A 19,016-nucleotide genomic window follows, 5' to 3' on the forward strand; every position below is an offset into this window, starting at 1 on the left:
CAGCACCCCCAGCACCCAGGCGCTCATTAAAATAGCATATTGCTCCACACCGCCTCGTGTTGACTGTTGGCACGCTTTTGGGGTTCGAACTGATTACAAGAACCTTTCAGTTTTCCTGCAACTAGATGATCCCATCTGGGGGTGATGGGAGACAGTGACAGATCACAGGGCGTGTGCAACCTTGATCCCTGCGTGTGTGGTCCACAATAGGGTTTTGTGGGATATGAGAAGGTTTCTCTTCAGATAAGCTGATCAATCTTTTATTCTTTAATTCATAGTACCCCCCCCCTTTTCCTTTTTCTCCTTTTTTTCCTTTTTGCTTTTGTTAGATGCCCAGGCATGCCACAGTACCAGGCGTTATCAGTACCAGCTCACATTCCTTTCCTTATTTAAAAAAAAGCCTAAATTTCTAGCTCATTACAGACACCCCTACGCCTTTCCTCTCCACTTTCTTTTACATGCCCACCTTATCTAAAAAAGATAAAACGTTTAGCCAACCAAAATTAGTTTAAATTATACAACCCGACCCTGGCCAATAAAAAAAGGGTACAAAAACAAAACTTGCGTCAAAAATAAAGGCTCTCGTGCCCCTTTGTTCAAGTATACTCATAACAACTGGCCAAAAAAACACCCCCTGCACAAAAATAAAATTACTTTGCTAAAAATCTTTCGTTCAAGTGTTCAATTTCCTTAAAATTTTAAGTGCTATTCCTAACAGTTTGCATTCCTATGAGAATCTAATGCCGCTGCTGATCTTACAGGAGGCTCAAATGATGGGGAGCAGCTGTAGATACAGATGAAGCTTCGCTGCTTGCCTGCTCACCTCCTGCTCTGCGGCCCAGTTCCTAACAGGCCACAGACAGGTACCAGTCTATGGCCCAGGGGCTGGAGACCCCTGTCTTAAACAAAAACAAAAAACCAAAGCACACTTAATGTGAGATCTACTCTCTCAGCAAAATTTTTGTTTTTGTTGTCGCTGACACGGAGCCTCATTCTGTTGCCCAGGCTGGAGTGCAGTGGCACGATCTCGGCTCCCTGCAACCTCCTTCTCCCAGGTTGCAGCGATTCTCCTGCCTCGGCCTCCCGAGTAATTGGGATTACAGGCAACCACCACCACGCCGGGCTAATTTTTGTATTTTTAGTAGAGACGGGGTTTCACCATGTTGGTCAGGCTGGTCTTGAACTCCTGACCTCGGGTGATCCACCCCCCTCTTGGTCTCCCAACGTGCTGAGATTACAGGCGTGAGTCACTGTGCCCAGCTACTGTGATGTGATTATTATGCATCATATGCCTGTATCAACATATGTCCTGTAGACCATAAGTATATACACCTACTATGTACCCACAAAAATTAAAAATATGCAGGGCATGGTGGCTCACACCTGTAATTCCAGTACTTTGGGAGGCTTAGGCAGGAGGATTGCTTGAGCCCAGGAGTTCGAGAACAGCCTGGGCAACATGGTGAAACTCCATCTCTAGAAAAAAAAAAACACAAAAAAATTAGCCAGGTGTGGTAGAGAGTGGCTGTGGTCCCAGCTACTCAGGAGGCTGAGGTGGAAGGATTGCTTGAGCCCAGGAGTGAGAGGCTGCAGTGATTGCACCACTGCACTCCAGGTAACTAAAGTACAATGGGGCCGGGTGTGGTGGCTCTCGCCTGTAATCCCAGCACTTTGGGAGGCTAAGGTGGGTGGATCGCTTGACAGGAGTTCAAGGCCAGCCTGGCCAACATGCTTAAAATGTGTCTCTACTAAAAATACAAAAATTAGCCAGGTGTGGTGGCGGGTGTCCGTAGTCCCAGCTACTCGGGAGGCTGAGTGAGGAAAATCACTTGAACCTGGAAAGTGGAGGTTGCAGTAAGCTTAGATCGCACCACTGCACTCCAGCCTCAGCAACACAGAGAGACTCCGTCTCAAAAAACAAAAATAGAGGCCAGGCACAGTGGCTCACGCCTATAATCCCAACACTTTGGGAGGCCGAGGCGGGCAGATCACGAGGTCAGGAGATCAAGACCATCCTGGCTAACACAGTGAAACCCTGTCTCTACTAAAAATACAAAAAATTAGCTGGGCGTAGTGGCAGGCACCTGTAGTCCCAGCTACTCGGGAGGCTGAGGCAGCAGAATGGCATGAACCCAGGAGGCGGAGCTTGCAGTGAGCTGAGATCGTGCCACTGCACTCCAGCCTGGGTGACAGAGCGAGACTCCGTCTCAAACAAAACAAAACAAAACAAAAACAAAGAACACAAAACAAAAATAGGCCGGGTGCAGTGGCTCACGCCTGTAATCCCAGCACTTTGGGAGGCTGAGGCGGGGAGATCACGAGGTCAGGAAATCGAGACCATCCTGGCTAACACGGTGAAACCCCGCCTATACTAAAAATACAAAAATTTAGCCAGGCGTGGTGGTGGGTGCCTGTAGTCCCAGCTACTTGGGAGGCTGAGCCAGGAGAATGGTGCGAACCTGGGAGGCACAGCTTGCAGTGAGCTGAGATCGTGCCACTGCATTCCAGCCTGGGCAACAAAGCGAGACTCTGTCTCAAAAAAAATAAATAAATAAAATAAAATTATAAATTAATAAATAAATTACAATGAGATTATTAGGGTATAAGCCCTAATCCAGCACAACCAGTGTCCTTATAAGAAGCAGAGATCGGGCCGGGTGCGGTGGCTCACGTCTGCAATCCCAGCACTTTCAGAGGCTGAGGCGGGCGTATCACTGAGGTTGGGAGTTCGAGACCAGCCTGAGCGACATGGAGAAACCCTGTCTCTACTAAAAATACAAAATTAGCTGGGCATGGTGGCTCACGCCTGTAATCCCAGCTACTCAGGAGGCTGAGGCAGGATAACTGCTTGAACCCGGGAGGCGGAGGTTGCAGTGAGCTGAGATTGCGCCATTGCACTCCAGCCTGGGCAACAAGAGGAAAACTCCATCTCAAAAACAAACAAACAAACAAATGAACAAACAAAGCAGAGATCAGCCAGGTGCAGTGGCTCAAACTTGTAATCCCAGCACTTTGGGAGGCTGAGGTGGGTGGATCACAAGGTCAGGAGTACAAGACCAGCCTGGCCAACATAGTGAAACCCTATCTCTACTAAAAGTACAAAAATTAGCCTGGTGTGGTGGTGTGTGCCTGTAGTCCCAGCTATTCTGGAGGCTGAGGCAGGAGAATCACTTGAATCTGGGATGTGTAGGTTGCAGTGAGCCAAGATCACGCCACTGCACTCCAGCTTGGGCGACAGAGTGAGACTTTGTCCCCTCCGCAAAAAAGGAAGTGGAGATTAGGACACAGATACACACAGAGGGATGACTGTGGGAAGACACAAGAAGATGGCCATCTGCAAGCCAAGGAGAGAGGCCTCAGAAGAAAGAGATCCTGCTGTCACCTTGATCTCAAACTTCCAGCCTCCAGGACTGTGAGGCAATGCATTTCTACTACTGAAGCCACGCGGTCTGGGTGCTCTGTTACCTGCAGGCCGAGCAAATCAATGCAGGTGCCCCTCAGCCTCTTCCCTCTGGCTCCCAGCCCCCACCCACTCGCATTGGCTGCTGTGTGCAGGCCTCTGCCATCTGTCTGCCTTCTGTCTGGCTTCCTTTCCACTTCTGTACCTTCTACCCAGCGGACTCCTCCATCTCCGGTTCTCCTTCTCAAGGTATAATTATAGCTGCTGGCACTAGTGCCTGTCTCCTCTGTGCCAAAGTGTCTTCCTGGCGATTGGAGGCCGTATCTTATTTAACACCAACCCGGTAACCCTGGGAGGCAGGGGCTATCATTAGCTCTCTTATACCAAAGCAATGCAGCACCCAAAGCTTCCAGAGCGGAAGGGGGTTGCCCAGGGCCACACAGCTAGCATGTAAAAGAGAATCTGTCACCTGGGCATGGTGGCACATGCCTGTGGTCCCAGCTACTCAGGAAGCTGAAGTGGGAGGAGTGATTGAGCCCAGGCGTTCGAGGCTACAGTGAGCTGTGATTGCACCACCACACTCCAGCCTAGGCAACAAAGGGAGACCCTGTCTCAAAAATTAAAATAGAAGCCGGGCACGGTGGCTTACGCCTGTAGTCCCAGCACTTTGGGAGGCCGAGGCAGGTGGATCACGAGATCAGGAGTTCAAGAGCAGCCTGGCCAAGATGGCGAAACCCCGTCTCTACTAAAAATACAAAAATTAGCTGGGTGTGGTGGCGGGTGCCTGTAGTCCCAGCTACTCAGGAGGCTGAGGCAGAGAATTGCTTGAACCCGGGTGGCAGAGGTTGCAGTGAGCTGAGTTTGTGACACTGCACTCCAGCCTGGGCAACAGAGTGAGACTGCATGTCAAAAAAAAAAAAAAAGAAAAGAAAAAAAGAATTAAAATAAAATACAATAAAAAAAATAAAATAAATAGCAGGGTGTGGTGGCATATACCTATAGTCCCATGTACTCAGGAGGCTGAGGTAGGAGGATTGCTTGAGCCCGGGAAGTCAAGGCTGCAGTGAGCTCTGATGACATCCACTCTAGCCTGAGTGACACAGTGTGAGACACTGTCTTCTAAAAATATTCAAAACTGGCTGTGGCCAAGGCATCATTTCCTCCTGCCTGGATTCCAGACTTTCTGGAGGCCCTTGGCCCTACTGGGGCAGTTCCGGCATCTCTCCTGAGAGGTCCCAGGTCCATTACAGGCTATTTCCATGGTCTCGACTTCCCCAGCTCTTTGACGCTGGCCAGTGGCCGGCCACAGGCTGTGGGTTGGGGGATCTGTGGCTTTCGCTGAGGACCCGCAGGCCTGTCTCCATGAGGCTTGACTTGATAGAAACTGGCACTGGGGCCTGTCCTGTCATGACTCCCCTTGTCAACTGCCTCTTCCTAGGTGCACACTTCCCCTAATCTCTTATCCTGGGTTCTGTCAACTGGAAAGGAGTCCGATTCAGTGGCCTTGCCCAGGCCTGCTCCCTCTCCTCCCTCCATGCGCTGGCTCTCTCAGCTGCAATTTCCTCTCCTTACCCATGCCCACTCACTCCACGGGCCCTCGGCCAGCTGCCATGCCATTCCTCCTACCTCTCCTCCTCCACCTCCTCCTCCCTCTCCTCCTCCTCTTCCCTCCTTCCTCTCCTATTCTTCCTCCCTCACCTCCTTCCCCCTCCTCCTCCCCCTCCTCCCTCTCCTCCTTCCTCCTCCTCCTCCCCTTCTCTCCTCCGCCTCCCCTCTCCTTCCTCTCCTCCCCCTCCTCCCTTTCCTCCTCTTCCTCTTCCCCCACCATCCCCCAGCATTAACATCCCTCACCGTGAGAAAACCAAACAGGCAAAATGCCATCCTTGCAATGAAGGTGAAAGGCCACGGTCTACAAGAAGTCCTAAGATGAACTGAAAAGTTCTGAGCGGAGACTCGATCGTATCAGGTATTTGGGAGAGAATTCCCCAGCCAGGGCCTTCAGCAGCTGCCGGGAGGGACCCCGGGGGGAGGAGGCTGCCCAGGAGGCGGAGAGAGTGCAGGGGAGGTTGGCAGGTGCTCAAGGGCCCCTGGCTTGGGTTAATGCTTTCTGTTGCCATTTTGAAATTCTTTTTCTTTTCTTTTTTTTTTTGAGATGGAATTTTGCTCTGTCACCCAGGCTGGAGTGCAGTGGTGTGATCTTGGCTCGCTGCAACCTCTGCCTCTCAGGTTCAAGTGATTCTCCTGCCTCAGCCTCTCGAGTAGCTGGGATTACAGGCACACGCCACCAGCCTCCCAAGTAGCTGGGGTTACAGGCGCACACCACCACGCCTGGCTAATTTTTGTATTTTTAGTAGAGACCAGGTTTCACCATGTTGGTCAGGCTGGTCTTGAACTCCTGACCTTGTGATCCACCTGCCTTGGCCTCCCAAAGTGCTGGGATTACAGGCGTGAGCCATCACGCCCAGCAACAATTTTGAAATTCTTAGTCATCTTTGACCAACAGGTCCTGCACATTTTTCCTTTCCTTTCTTTTGTTTCTTTTCTAGCTCACTGCAGCCTCGAACTCCTGGGCTCCAGTGATCCTGTTACCTCAGCCTCCCAAGTAGCTGGGAATACAGGTGCATTTCACCACTCCCGGCCTTTTTTTTTTTTTTTTTCTTTGAGAGAGAGTCTCGTTCTTGTTGCCCAGGCTGGAATGCAATGGCGTGAACTCGACTCACTGCAACCTCTGCCTCCAGAGTTCAAGCGATTCTCCTGCCTCAGCCTCCCAGGTAGCTGGGATTACAGGTGCCCGCCACCATGCTTGGCTAATTTTTGTATTTTTAGTAGAGACGGGGTTTCACTATGTTGGCCAGGCTAGTCTTGAACTCCTGACCTCAGGTGATCCGCCCATCTCAGCCTCCCAAAGTGCTGGGATTACAGGTGTGAGTCACTGTGCCCAGCTTTTTTTTTTTTTTTTTTTTTTTTTTTTTTTTTTTTTTAATAGCATCTTGCTCTGTCACCCAGGCTGGAGTGCAATGACATGATCTGGGCTCACTGCACCCTCCACCTCCCAGGTTTAATCGATTCTCCTGCCTCAGCCTCCCGAGTAGCTGGGACTACAGGCACACAACACCACACCCAGCTAATTTTTTTTTTTTTTTTTTTTTTTGAGACGGAGTCTTGCTCTGTCGCCCAGGCTGGAGTGCAGTGGCGCAATCTCGGCTCACTGCAAGCTCCGCCTCCCGGGTTCACGCCATTCTCCTGCCTCAGCCTCTCCGAGTAGCTGGGACCACAGGCGCCCGCCACCACGCCCGGCTAATTTTTTTGTATTTTTAGTAGAGACGGGGTTTCACCGTGGTCTCGATCTCCTGACCCCGTGATCCGCCCGCCTAGGCCTCCCAAAGTGCTGGGATTGCAAGCGTGAGCCACCACGCCCGGCCTATTTTTGTATTTTTAGTAGAGACGGGGTTACGCCATATTGGGCAGGCTGGTCTCGAACTCCTGACCTCGAGTGATCTGCCCACCTCAGCCTCCCAAAGTGCTGGGATTACAGGCGTGAACCATCGTGCTCGGCCTCATTTTTACATTTTTTGTAGAGATAGGCTCTCATGATGTTGCCCAGGCTGGTTTTGAACTCCTGAGCTCAGGCGATCCTCCCTCCTCATACCAGTTCTCAGGACAGGTTGCTGAGAACTCCTCAGGCTCTGAGGACACTGAGGCGGGAGGGAACCCGCGCTCTCCTTGCCCCTCGCCCCGAGGTGGGAGGGAACCCGCGCTCTCCTTGCCCCTCGCCCCCCAGTGAAAACACTCTCATGTCAGGACTCGGCTCTCGTATTACTGAACACAAACCATGGTTCTCTGGGCAACGCAGGTGTCTAGGTTTCTCCTTCTCTTCCAGCAATCCTTTTAAGTTGTGCTAAGAAATTACTGAGGTTGAAACACACACAAAGCCCAGGGGAAAAAGAATGCAGGCCTCAGACCCTTGACCTTGAAGCGAGCAATGGAAATAGCCCCCCCGAGAGGCGGGGGTCCGGAGGGGACTGGTGGAACTCGAACATCCCCTGCAACACACAGGGTCCTGGCTCAGGGCTGGGCCTCTCGGGCTCTGAATTCTGGGGTGAGGCGGGGATCGGGAGCCGTCTCTTTTCCTTGGAGGAGCTCGTGGGGGGATCTCCTTGCTTGGTTTGGGGTGGCCTCAAGACCTGTGGTGAGAGGATGGAGGGTGTCCAGGCCCCCTGGTGTCTGAGCCCCTGAGCCCTGTCTGCCCCTGCAGGTCATGCAGGCAGTACTCAGCCTCCTGCCCACCCTCAACTTCCCATCCATGCCTAAACCCTGAAACAGATAGTTCAGAGGCACAAAACTAAGGGGGCGGCTGAAAGCCAGGATGCTCTACATCAAACTAAGAAAATTATCACCAGCACAGCGTGTGTTTTCCAATCTGCCAAGTTCCGCTGTGTCATCTGTGAAATGGGTGCATGAACGGTAAAGTACTGTGTAAAGCAAAAAGCTAACATTCACTATTGCGTCCTTCCTGTTCCAATGTCACTCCCTTAAGGGCCCTGCCCCTGCTGCCCAGAGCGTCCCGGCATTCAGCACCCCTACTGTGTGGGGCAGGCGTGCCGTCTGTTCTCCCTGCTGCTCAGTGGGTGGGCCCTCCTGGGTGGAGTAGAACATGTTTAAGCCCTTAACCTGGGATCAACGCTCCCTCGTCCACAGGGCTGCTGTGGGACGTCATGGTTTCCTGGCCAGGCGAGGTGGGTGGCTCATACCTGTATTTCCAGCAATTTGGGAGGCCGAGGTGGGACAATCATCTGAGGTCAGGAGTTCAGGACCAGCCTGGCCAATATGATGAACCCCGTCTCTACTAAAAATACAAAAAATTAGCTGGGCGTGGTGTTGTGCGCCTGTAATCCCAGCTACTCAGGAGGCTGAGGCAGGAGAATTGCTTGAACTGGGGAGGTGGAGGTTGCAGTGAGTTGAGATCGCGCCACTGAAGTCCAGCCTGGGCGACAGGGCAAGACTCCATCTCAAAAAAAAAAAAAAAAAAAAGGCTTGCTGAAGTTGTCGTGGCAGAGGATCAGGGGCAGCAGAGGGTGAGAGGTCGATTCGCTGTGCTCCCCCCCGCCCCAATAAAAACACTCTCATGTCACAGCTTGGCTCTCGTATGACTAAACACAAACTGTAGTTCTCCAGACAACGCAGGCATGTTTCTCCTTCTCTTCCAGAAATCCTTTTAAATTGTGCTAAGAAATTATCGAGGTTGAAACACACACATGCAAAACCCAAGGACAAAAGGATGCATGCCTCAGACCCTTGACCTTGAAGGGAGCAATGAAACTAGCCCCCATAGAGGCAGGGGTCTGGAGGGGTCTCATGGAACGCGAGTGTCGCCTGCCGTGCACAGGGGCCTCGCTGGGTCTCTCGGGCTCTGAATTCTGGGGTGAGGCGGGGATGGAAGCCATCCCTGGAGCCAAGGTAGAGATGGGGGCTGTCAGGTTTCATTAAGGTTCGTCCCACACAGGGGACTCTTCTAAACTTCTTGCTTCTCAAGGTGAGTCTCTGACACTGGCGTCACCAGGGAGAAATACAGGGTCTCAGGCCAGGCGCCATGGCTCACGCCTGTACTCCCAGCACTTTGGGAGGCTGAGGAGGGCAGATCACCTGAGGTCAGGAGTTTGAGGCCAGCCTGGCCAACATGGTGAAACCCTGTCTTTACTAAAAATACAAAAATTAGCTGGGCGTGGTGGCGTGGGCCTGTAATCCCAGTTGCTTGGGTGGCTGAAGCAGGAGAATTGCTTGAGCCCGGAAGGCAGAGGTTGTAGTGAACTGAGATTGCGGCAATGCACTCCAGCCTGGGCAACAGAGCGAGACTCTGTCTTTAAAAAGAAAGAAAAATGCAGATTCCCAGGCCCACACCAGACCTGCAGAAGCCAAATCTGCTTTGAAATGATGCTCCCCTGTGGGAGGCAGATGCATTCTTAAGTTTGGGAGGCACAGACACCCAGACCCCTTTCTCCTGGGTTCACAGGTTGAGCAGTCAGGAGATCCACTAGCCTGAGCCAGCGGAGCTACCCAGAGGGTGCAGGACCCCCAGCTGTCAGCCCCTGGGGTCTGAACACCTGAGGGATGGCCCTGAGCACTGTCAGGGCTCTGGCTGGAGCACAGCCCCGGCCCTTTGGCCTCAGGTGGTGTCGGACAACATGGGTTTTTCCTGGAAGCCAAGAGATCATTTAGTCACGTCTGGAAGAGAAGGTGATGAATGCAGACCCACAAGACGCACAAGCAATAGAGAAACTAGCAACTTGAAAACGGGCTCTGTAAATGCTTTCTGAGAGGCGGGCCTGCGGGCCCATGTTAGTTCAGCTCTCTGGGTGCTGCGTGTGACCATCCAGTCCTTGGCTGATTCTTAGTAGCAACTGTCACCATCCCTACTTGATCTCATTTTCCTGAGGATCTGGAGGGGGTGGGCAGCGTGGACCCATTTCACAGAGGGTAGAGCAGAGACTCAGAGAGCCAGGGACTGTCCCCTGGGTGGCACGCTGGGGAGTGGTGTCAGAGCTAGGATTTGAACCTGGACTCTCTGACCTTGAGACCCCTAACCATTCCCATCCCAAAGGAGATCAGTCTCACGGAGGGGATGCTCAGGTTGGCCCCAGGGCTCAGGAGTGACTATGGTTCCACATACAGATGGGGAAAGAGGCAGGATCCCTGGGTCACTGTTGGGGGAGCACTGGTGTGGGAAGCAGATGGAAGGGGGCCATACCCAGGGGCCAGTTGGTGGGCCCACTGACCTGTGAACCTGGAGAAGAGGGGCATCTGGGTGGGAGCTGAAGGGCCGTGGGTCATCCAGCACAGGGCACACCCGAACTGGGTGTCCCCTCGTGGGCTCCCAGGGCCTGGCACAGGCTTACCTCGGAGGGAGGAGGTCCCCATCCCCTGGCACTCTATTACTGGACTGTGGGCTGCTCACAAGTCATACACCATCACCCCTACACCAGCACATCGCAATGATCCCACTTCATTTATTACCAAAATATCACAGAATTCCAGTCATAGTTAACATACAGTGTTTAACACGAACCTGCTATCTGTAGAAAGAACTGAGTATCTGGACAATTGAGTCGTTTGGAACTGTAAGCCACGCCCCAAACCACATCACTCCGTACTTCAAAAATACGCTTTGTTGAGAGCTTTGGAAACTGAATTAAAATGTCTACACAGCTATGAACAATTGTTTAATAAAACTTTTTCATGTTTCCATTACATGTAAATATATCAATTTGGCATCTCTATAAAAACTCTGAAAATGGTGCAAAAGTTTCATTCTCTTTGAGAAAGCCATTGACAAAAAATATTCACACTTCACTAAAATTTTGAAAAATGGTCTTCTTTCAAAGCTTCTTTATTTCTGAAGTCTTCTGGGTTATCAAAATCTAGGTTTGCTTTTTCCTCCTAAAACACTAAAGAACATTTATTCACAAGGATTAAAAAAATAAAAATAAAAAGGCAATGGGCTGATGAAAAACTGATAAGGGCTTTTTTTTTTTCTGAAAATAATTTAAAAAGCTTAAAAGTTACATAGGCATCTTCAAAAGAACACAATGGGATTCATTTTATTGTTGACTTTTGGACACCAGTGTCAGACTTTATTGAAAACAAACCCATGTAAAAACAAAGTTAAAATGAAAAATGGCACCTGAAAAATAAATTATTTTATATAAAACAAATCAATAACTTAAAACACACTAATATACAAAAGGTCTAACCATCTACTGTACAACATGGGAATCGGTTAAGAGAGCCTCCCCTCCCCCAAAGCAAGTCACTGCTGTAAACGGAACATCACACGGTCACGGTCAAAGAGGTGGCCCCAAACCAACGGAAAAGCCTTCTCTTCTGGTGGAAGAAAAATCCAGTCCTGTCAAAGTCTCCGTTAGCCTAACTTAGGTACTGGCGGTGACTTACAAGTGAGAAAAAAAAAATTGTTTTTTTAAATGGCCAAGAAAGAAACCTGAACGATGTCACTGAAGGGTTGTAGAAAAATAGGATCCAGCCATTAGAGGTCAGGGGAAATCAAAAGGTTTGGAAATGTGAACCCTGCCTGGGATCCCAGATTCAGATTCCACTGCCATCGTTACATGCCAATTGCCAATGCCACTCAAAAGAAAGCACTTGTGACTTCAGGGCTGTCTTGGGAAGTTTGGGGACAGGACCCCCTGACCCCCAGAGTCTGCTAAACCCCAGGGGTCTCTGCTAAGGAGCTGCCTCAGGTCCTAGTAGGTGAGGTAGGTCTGGGGAAGATGGGAGGGGATTGAGGTGGAGGGTGGGGTGGAGGGACAGGATAGAGGCCTCCTGTCAGCTGAATTCTTATTCTCTTTCATCCAACAGAGGAAGGCTGCGAAAAGCACATGGAAATAAAACGGGGCTGAATCGGATGTGAAATGTAACAGCTGAGTGATGTCAATTTCGATTTTTCAAATCCGATGCAGGACTGGGTAAGTCATGTCTTTTCAATGCCTGGTGGACAAATGGCCTTCGTTTGAAAGCAAACTGGGTCAAGGAATTGCCACTAACCGTCTTCGGGTGCTTCTATTTCTCTGATCCAGCAGGGACCCCTGGGCTGCCGGCTCCAAAGGGCCGGTCTTGGCTCCCGACAGCAGCACGGTTCAGTCCCTGGAGGCTGGGTCTCCAGGACTAAGGCCAAGCGCAGACTCTCAGAGGTTAAGGCAGCTGCCCTTGGCCAGGAAAAGGCTCACCTTCCAGGAGAAGGTGGCGGAACCCACCCAGCACCACCTGCGGGCGGGCCCCCGAGGAAGCCCATGAATTTCAGGATATTCACGCAGGATGGTGGCCGGGGAGGGGACTCAGCACCCGGGAGGGAATCAGTCACAGAGCTGCGACTAGAGGCACAGCCAGCACAGAAAACTGCGGCTTGGCAAATTACACTGAAAACGAAATAATGGCAGAGCCAAGGGGGAACAAGGGAGAATTCATCAGGAAGCAGGTTCACAAATTCGGAGCTGCCTGGGGTCTAACTACCAGAGGAAGTTACACACAGGTCAAAAGGGAATTCAATCAAAGCCTCTTTGGTATTTCCCAAACCAGATTTTTGATAAATGAACATTATCTACTCTGAACGCTTTTTCATCGAAATTCCCAAATAAAAGGAGAGCACTCATTTTTGCTAAATACAAATACAACTTATCTATGTAAAATTTTTTAAGAAATGGTTTCTTTTGGGTTGAGCCTTTTTTAAGAAAAGGGATCTCCCCTTTGCAAACAGGCCTTGGTAAGATGTAATGAACTTTGAGGGCACAGGGCCAGCAACTAGAACCTTGATGGAACGGAGATTGCTTTTCAGGAGTGACAGTTCAAAAGCTAAATCCTTCCACAAGCTTGCAAGCTAAGACTCCCAAATAAAGGCATTGGAATTTTTTAGCTAGAAGGCTGTTCAAACAGCGGAGACCACATACAATGAGAATGTTCCTGAACTGAGAAACTTCAGGGAACTTTCAAAGGCTCATATACTTCACAGTTTCTTCTCACCTGTCCCAGCATCAGAACAATTGATAAAATTCAGATAAAAGGGGGCGAGGAAAGAAGCTGAGGTGCTGGCTACAAGCCCGTCATCATTTTCACAGTTGAAGCTTAAGACAGAGTTCTCTGTTGAATGCTAGCTATGGGCATGTGTGGGAGTGAGACTCCAGGGGGAGTTTCAGAAGCGGGAATCCCGCCTTCCATCAGAAGATGTTGGCTCCCACCTTCCATCAGAAGGGTGTTGGCTCCCACCTTCCATCAGAAGATGCTGGCCCAGGAAAACCTGAAAGGCTTCTTTTTCCAGGAAAACATTCTGGTCCCAGGATAGAGACTGCTCTTGGGCAACAGAGCAGGGACCTCTTTTGTGTCGAATCTGGGCAAACGGGCCTCGGTTTTGGCTTTTCCTGACGAACTGGGATTCTGTGGGAGAAAGGAGGTCCTCTCTGGCACCAGGCCGAATTTTATGAGACACGGCCTGGGTACAGATGGCAACATCATCAATTTGCAAGGATTGAGCACACAGCCCCTCAGTAAAAGATCAGGGAAAGGGGAGGGGATGGGCATCTTCAATTGTCTAGGGGCCTCTCGAGACGCTGACCTGCTCTGGGGACGGTGGTGCCTGCCTATTGCTCAATTTCCCACTTCAATAAATAAATACATAAATAGATAGGTATAAATAAACAGATAAATACAGCCGTCATCTCATGAGAGCAATAACTAAAAAACAGCCTACGGTCACGTTTTAGTCTCACGTCAAGGTTAAAAACTGCTGGTACTAAGTTATCCTGTTTGTGATTCTCTCTGTATACTAGTTATTTATAAACGCCAGATCCCAGTCCTGAGGAGTTTTGGGCGATCTGGCCCTGCCTATTTCACAGGCTTTCTCTTTCACCCTTCCTCCGGGCTCCCGGCTTAAAAGCCACCAGCCTGTAACCGCACATTCCTGCGTCACAGATTCAGAAATGCTTTTGCTTGAGGCAAGTATTGGTTTCTTAAGATCTTACGACTCCTCCCTGAATGCTGGGCCGCCTGCACCTTCCCTAGCCAAAAAGAAAGAAAAGGTAAAATAAAAAACAAAACAAAATTCGAGCAAAACAAAATCAAATTTAATGGTCTTAAATGCAAAAGTAAAAACAAACAAAAAACACAAAAAAGCAAAAGAAAATTAACAGAACAGAACAACCCAAAATGTCAAGGCAGTTATGAAGAGAACTTTGAGGGTTAATCTTTAAAACTACAAATCAAAGGTTTTGGTTAATAGATAACTGGCAAGAAGTAAGTACTTTTCTGCTGAGTGTTCATACAAAAGCAAAATTCCAAAACAAAATCCGACTAAAACAGAAAAAGGTCTAAGCGCTCACGAGAAGGGATGCGAGAAATACAATGCTCAAATGTTTCTGTGTTATTAAAAAACAGAGCCATTTTACGCTTCCAAGCTATGTTAAATGCTCTGGAAAACGGGAGAAATTATCGTGAACAACAGTATCCAATGTGTGGGGCGCCGTGCATGCAATGTGTGGACAGAAACTCGGGGTGTCAGAGTAGCAACACATCTTCAGGCGTGCCTGGAGCTTAGATCTGACTCTGGAATATACTGGAGTTTCCCTGAAACTCTTTGGTCCATTCCCATTGGTGCCTGGGCTTACGAAACACGTTTGTGTCCTCTGGAGGGCCCGCCCGGCATGCGGCCCACGGCCCGCGGCCCCAGTGGTGGCCCACGCTGGTCGGGCCCGCCGCCATTCCCAGGACCACTCGGCAGAGCCTGGGACTAAGTGAGCAGGAGGTGGCAACGGGACCTGCCTGGAAAAGGAACTTCCTGTCAACCAAAGCATACATCGCTTACAATGTTGAAGCGGTTGAGAAAACGCACACTCAGCATCTGTCTAACATCTTTAGATTAAAAACTAAAACTAAAAGGTGATTTTTTTTTGCTACCCAGTCTGTGGAGACATTGAATGAAACGCGTGTTAGACAGTCTTAGAGGTTAAAGCATGCTTCAGGTTCACCACCATCCAGAGGGACTGGTTAGTCAATGCAGTTCTACTTAGATTTCTGTTTAATATATATCTTAAAGGAAATAACTTACGAAACTTAAGATTGGTCTAACATTGTGGGATTTCAAACATTTGAACATGTCGGTTGCATCCCAGAGTATAAAAACCTTCTCACTTCTCATTCAGACAAAGACAAACACTTGTGAAAATTGGCGCAAAATGAGTTGTACACTAACAAGAAAAGTTTCAACTCCTTCACTCTTAATTATCTATTCCGTACAAAAAAAAGCATGAGCGAGTTATTTGTGGGACTTGTTGGTTTTGAAGGAAACCTGTAAGATTTTGTCCCCCAGGCGGTAGCCGTTCAGGCTGGCTATGGCCATCGCGGCTTCTTCATAGTTTGTCATGGTCACAAAGCCAAACCCTTTGCACTTGTTGGTGTTGAAGTCGCGGATCACTTTCACATTGGTGACGGCGCCAAACGGCCCAAACATCTGCCAGAGGATCCCCTCGTCGGCGTCCTGCCCCAGGTTGTAGATGAAAATGCACCAGCCGGAGGAGGCGTTTCCCGGCACATTGACGCCAGAGAGCCCGCTCATGTGATCGACGCCCATGGGGGAGAACCTGGCAGACAGAGAGCAAGCGTCAGGCCACGGTCAGTGCAGGCGGCCTGGGGATGGGGCAAGGCCTGGACGCATGCTGACCATGGCCGCCGGGTCCCATCCCGCTCTGCGCAGCCACGAGGTGCTCACGGTCGAGACACCTGCATAGGTCAAAACCCTGGGGGGAATTAAATACAGTAGTGGAGGGGCGGGACCCTGTTCTGTAGGGAGTTGACTCTGAGGGGCTGGTTGGTGCCCTCCACTCCTCCTACTGTGTATGTGGGGGGTTTCTGTTTAGGGGTTCCTGCGGTTCCCCACATTTTAGATGATGGGCTCTTCTGGTCCTCCATTGAGGAAACTCTCTGCAGGCCTCTGACAGCCTCAGCTCTCCCTGGAGGAAACTCCTCGTACTGTGGGGTACATGCAGGGGCTGAACTCCTTTTTCCAAATTTTGCACCTTCCCCTCATCATGACCCGCCCCCAAGGGTTCACAGCCCAGTGGTCTCTGGTTAGATCACGCCTTTGCCTGGGCCACTGTAGGGCACAGAATTCCTTCCCAAGCACCAGGCAACCAACCCTCTGTGGCTGGAGCTCAATATCCCACGAGGGTCAGGGGCCAAACCACTGAGGGTTGAGAACTCAAGGGACAGGGAAGGGCCCTGGGACACCAGCAACTGCAGGCTCACCAAACTTGACCACACACGTGGGGCTCTTTCCACAGAGATACTTTTATTTACATAAAAAATAAGCCCTTCTGGGCCAGGCATGGTGGCTCAAGCCCGGAATCTCAGGACTTTGAGAGGCCAAGGTGGGAGGATCACTTGAGGCCAGGAGTTTGAGACCAGTCTAGGCAACACAGAGAGACCCCATCTCTAGGAAAAAAACAAACAAAAACCTCAGAAAACAAAAATTAAACTAAACTAAAATAAAATAAAGCCTTCTGAAAACGGACAGATGCCATAATAAGGATTCAGGTAGATGACAAAACAGTTCCTAAAGCCATGCTTCCCTCTGGAACTTTCTCAAATTAAAAAAGTAAAGTTCTGCTGGGCGCGGTGGCTCACGCTTGTAATCCCAGCACTTTGGGAGGCCGAGGCAGGTGGATTACGAGGTCAGGAGATCGAGACCACGGTGGAACCCCGTCTCTACTAAAAATACAAAAAATTAGCCGGGCGTGGTGGCGGGCGCCTGTAGTCCCAGCTACTCAGAGAGGCTGAGGCAGGAGAATGGCGTGAACCCGGGAGGCGGAGCTTGCAGTGAGCCGAGATCGCGCCACTGCACTCCAGCCTGGGTGACAGAGCGAGACTCCGTCTCAAAAAAAAAAAAAAAAAAAAAGTAAAGTTCTGAGGGTCAGTTTGGGAATATCTGAGTAGCATACATCTGTGAAGCCGGCATCTGTGAAGCTGCACGATGCATGCAGAGAAGCATCACCTGCTCCAAAATAAAACTGGTCTTCAGGCTATGGCCCTATCAGCCAAGTGCAGCCCTGCAGGCCCCAGCTGGGGTAAGCGAGTGCCTTCAAGTGCAATTAAACAGATTCACCTTCTCGACAGACACGAGAGGACACCAGCTGCCATGGGGCAGCTCACTAGCCCAAGGGTGATTTTCTTTTTTTTGAGAGAGGGTCTCACTATGTTATCCAGTATGGTCTCAAACTCTTAGGCTCAAGTGATCCTCCTGTCTCCTGAGTAGCTGGACCACAGGTGTGTGCTACCATGCTGGGCTAATTTTTACATTTTTCGTAAAACCATTTTTAGGATGGAAAGACTAAGGAGACAGGGTCTATGTTGTCCAGGCCGGTCTTAAATTCCTGGACTCAAGTGATCCTCCTGCTTTGGCCTCCCAAAGCATTGGGATTACAGGCGTGAGTCAATGCGCCCGGCCTTCTTAGGAATTACTCTTGCTGGTAGTTTTTCTCCTGCTGATTTCTCTGGTCTTGACAGTCATAAATCTTCTCCTCTCTTCCTCCAACCCAATTCTTTTCCATCCCTTATCTCTGGGCTTTTCTGGACGTGATAGGGACTGACTGCAAACTCCCTGCAGTCTGGGTCTTTCTTCCTCCTCTTCTCTCAGCCTCCTAAGCGAATCTTTCCCTCTTTCCCTCCAGACTCTCCCGCCCTCCCCACTTCTTTCCATCACTTTGTCTTGGTAGTTGCCCTGCCACTCACTTTCCTGCTCGACCAGAAATGTCCACTTCTCTGGCTTCCCCTTTCTTTTCTTGTCCTCATTACTGGGACCAGAGTCCCATGTCTCCTCCTCCAACCTTCCCTGTTTTCCTTCCAGGCTAGGGAGCAGTTCACCCAACCCCACTGCCCACATAGGCCACCCCATCAAGAGCAGTGCCGACTGTATGATGGGATTTCTATAGCTGGATTTTAAAATTCAGCTCCATTCCGTCCAGAGAAGCTTCCCCAGCCTTGTCTTCAAGCCAGAAACCTCAAGGAAGGCAGGCCAGCTTTGGAATTTGAGCCAGGCTGAGAACGCTGGGTAACTCAGCCATGAGAATAACACCTCTCACAGCAGCATGTGTGGCACTGGGCAGCGCCCACCCAGCCTCACTGTTAAAACAATGATGGGGCCGGGCTCATGCCTATAATCCCAGTACATTGGGAGGCTGAGGTAGGAGGATCACTTGAGGCTAGGAGTTTAAGACCAGCCTGGGCAACACAGTGAGACCCCATCTCAACAAAAAATGAAAACATTAAAAATTTAAAAAAAGGGAAATCTATCCTTGTCATACCTGAGATAAGCCCTTGATGCCACTCCTTGAGGTTTTGACAAAAACAAAACAAAACAGTCCTGACACTGAGACTTCCGCTGTTTCTGAGGCGACAGCACACCAGATCCTGGAGTCCAAGGCCCTGACTCTCATCGCCTCTATCCCACTTCATCCTGGCAGCCAGAACCATTTTCAGGATGGAAAGGCTAAGGAATCCGGGAAAACTGCTCCCCTCTAGGACAGGGCTTATAAACAGAATGCATACATACAACATTCACCAATACAAATGACTCCACAAGGCAGGTGTTTGAAAAAGGTTTGCCTTAGGGCTGCTGATCAAATGTCTAAGAACTCTGGAAGATCTGCTGTCACCCGAGTATACCTAAGGCAGCGTCTTTTCTCCCACAGATATGAGACGTTCATTATTCATTTATTTTTTAGAGAAAGGGTCTCATTCTGTCACCCAGGCTGCAGTGCAGTGGTGCAATCATAGCTCACTGTAGCCTTCACCTCCTGGGTTCAAGCGATCCTCCCACCGTGGCCTCCTGAGTAGCTGGGACTAAAGGCCAGCACCACCACGCCCCGTTTTTTCATTACTTTTTGTAGGAACAGGGGTCTTACTTTGTTGCTCAGGCTGCTCAAACTCGGGGCTTCAAGTAATCCTCCTACCTCGGCCTCCTGATAGCTGAGATTACAGGTGTGTGCTCCCCCACACTGGGCATGAAACCATCTTTAAAGCTCGCAGCTCTGTTCTGCTGTTACTAGGAACTGCGTGCTGAAGC

General features: G+C 50.1%; 1 protein-coding gene across 1 annotated transcript in view; it reads right to left on the reverse strand.

The window, feature by feature from the left end:
* Positions 1-14,003: 14,003 nt before the first annotated feature.
* The window catches only part of ELAVL1 (ELAV like RNA binding protein 1), a 43,869-nt gene continuing 38,856 nt past the window's right edge, over positions 14,004-19,016 (reverse strand). Inside the window, exon 6 of the mRNA XM_055236263.2 lies at positions 14,004-15,537. Coding sequence (XP_055092238.1) covers positions 15,213-15,537 — 325 coding nt within the window. The 3' untranslated portion in view covers positions 14,004-15,212. The remainder of the gene's footprint in view (positions 15,538-19,016) is intronic.

The sequence above is a fragment of the Symphalangus syndactylus genome, chromosome 13 (assembly GCF_028878055.3).
Source record: "Symphalangus syndactylus isolate Jambi chromosome 13, NHGRI_mSymSyn1-v2.1_pri, whole genome shotgun sequence".
Lineage (NCBI taxonomy): Eukaryota > Metazoa > Chordata > Mammalia > Primates > Hylobatidae > Symphalangus > Symphalangus syndactylus.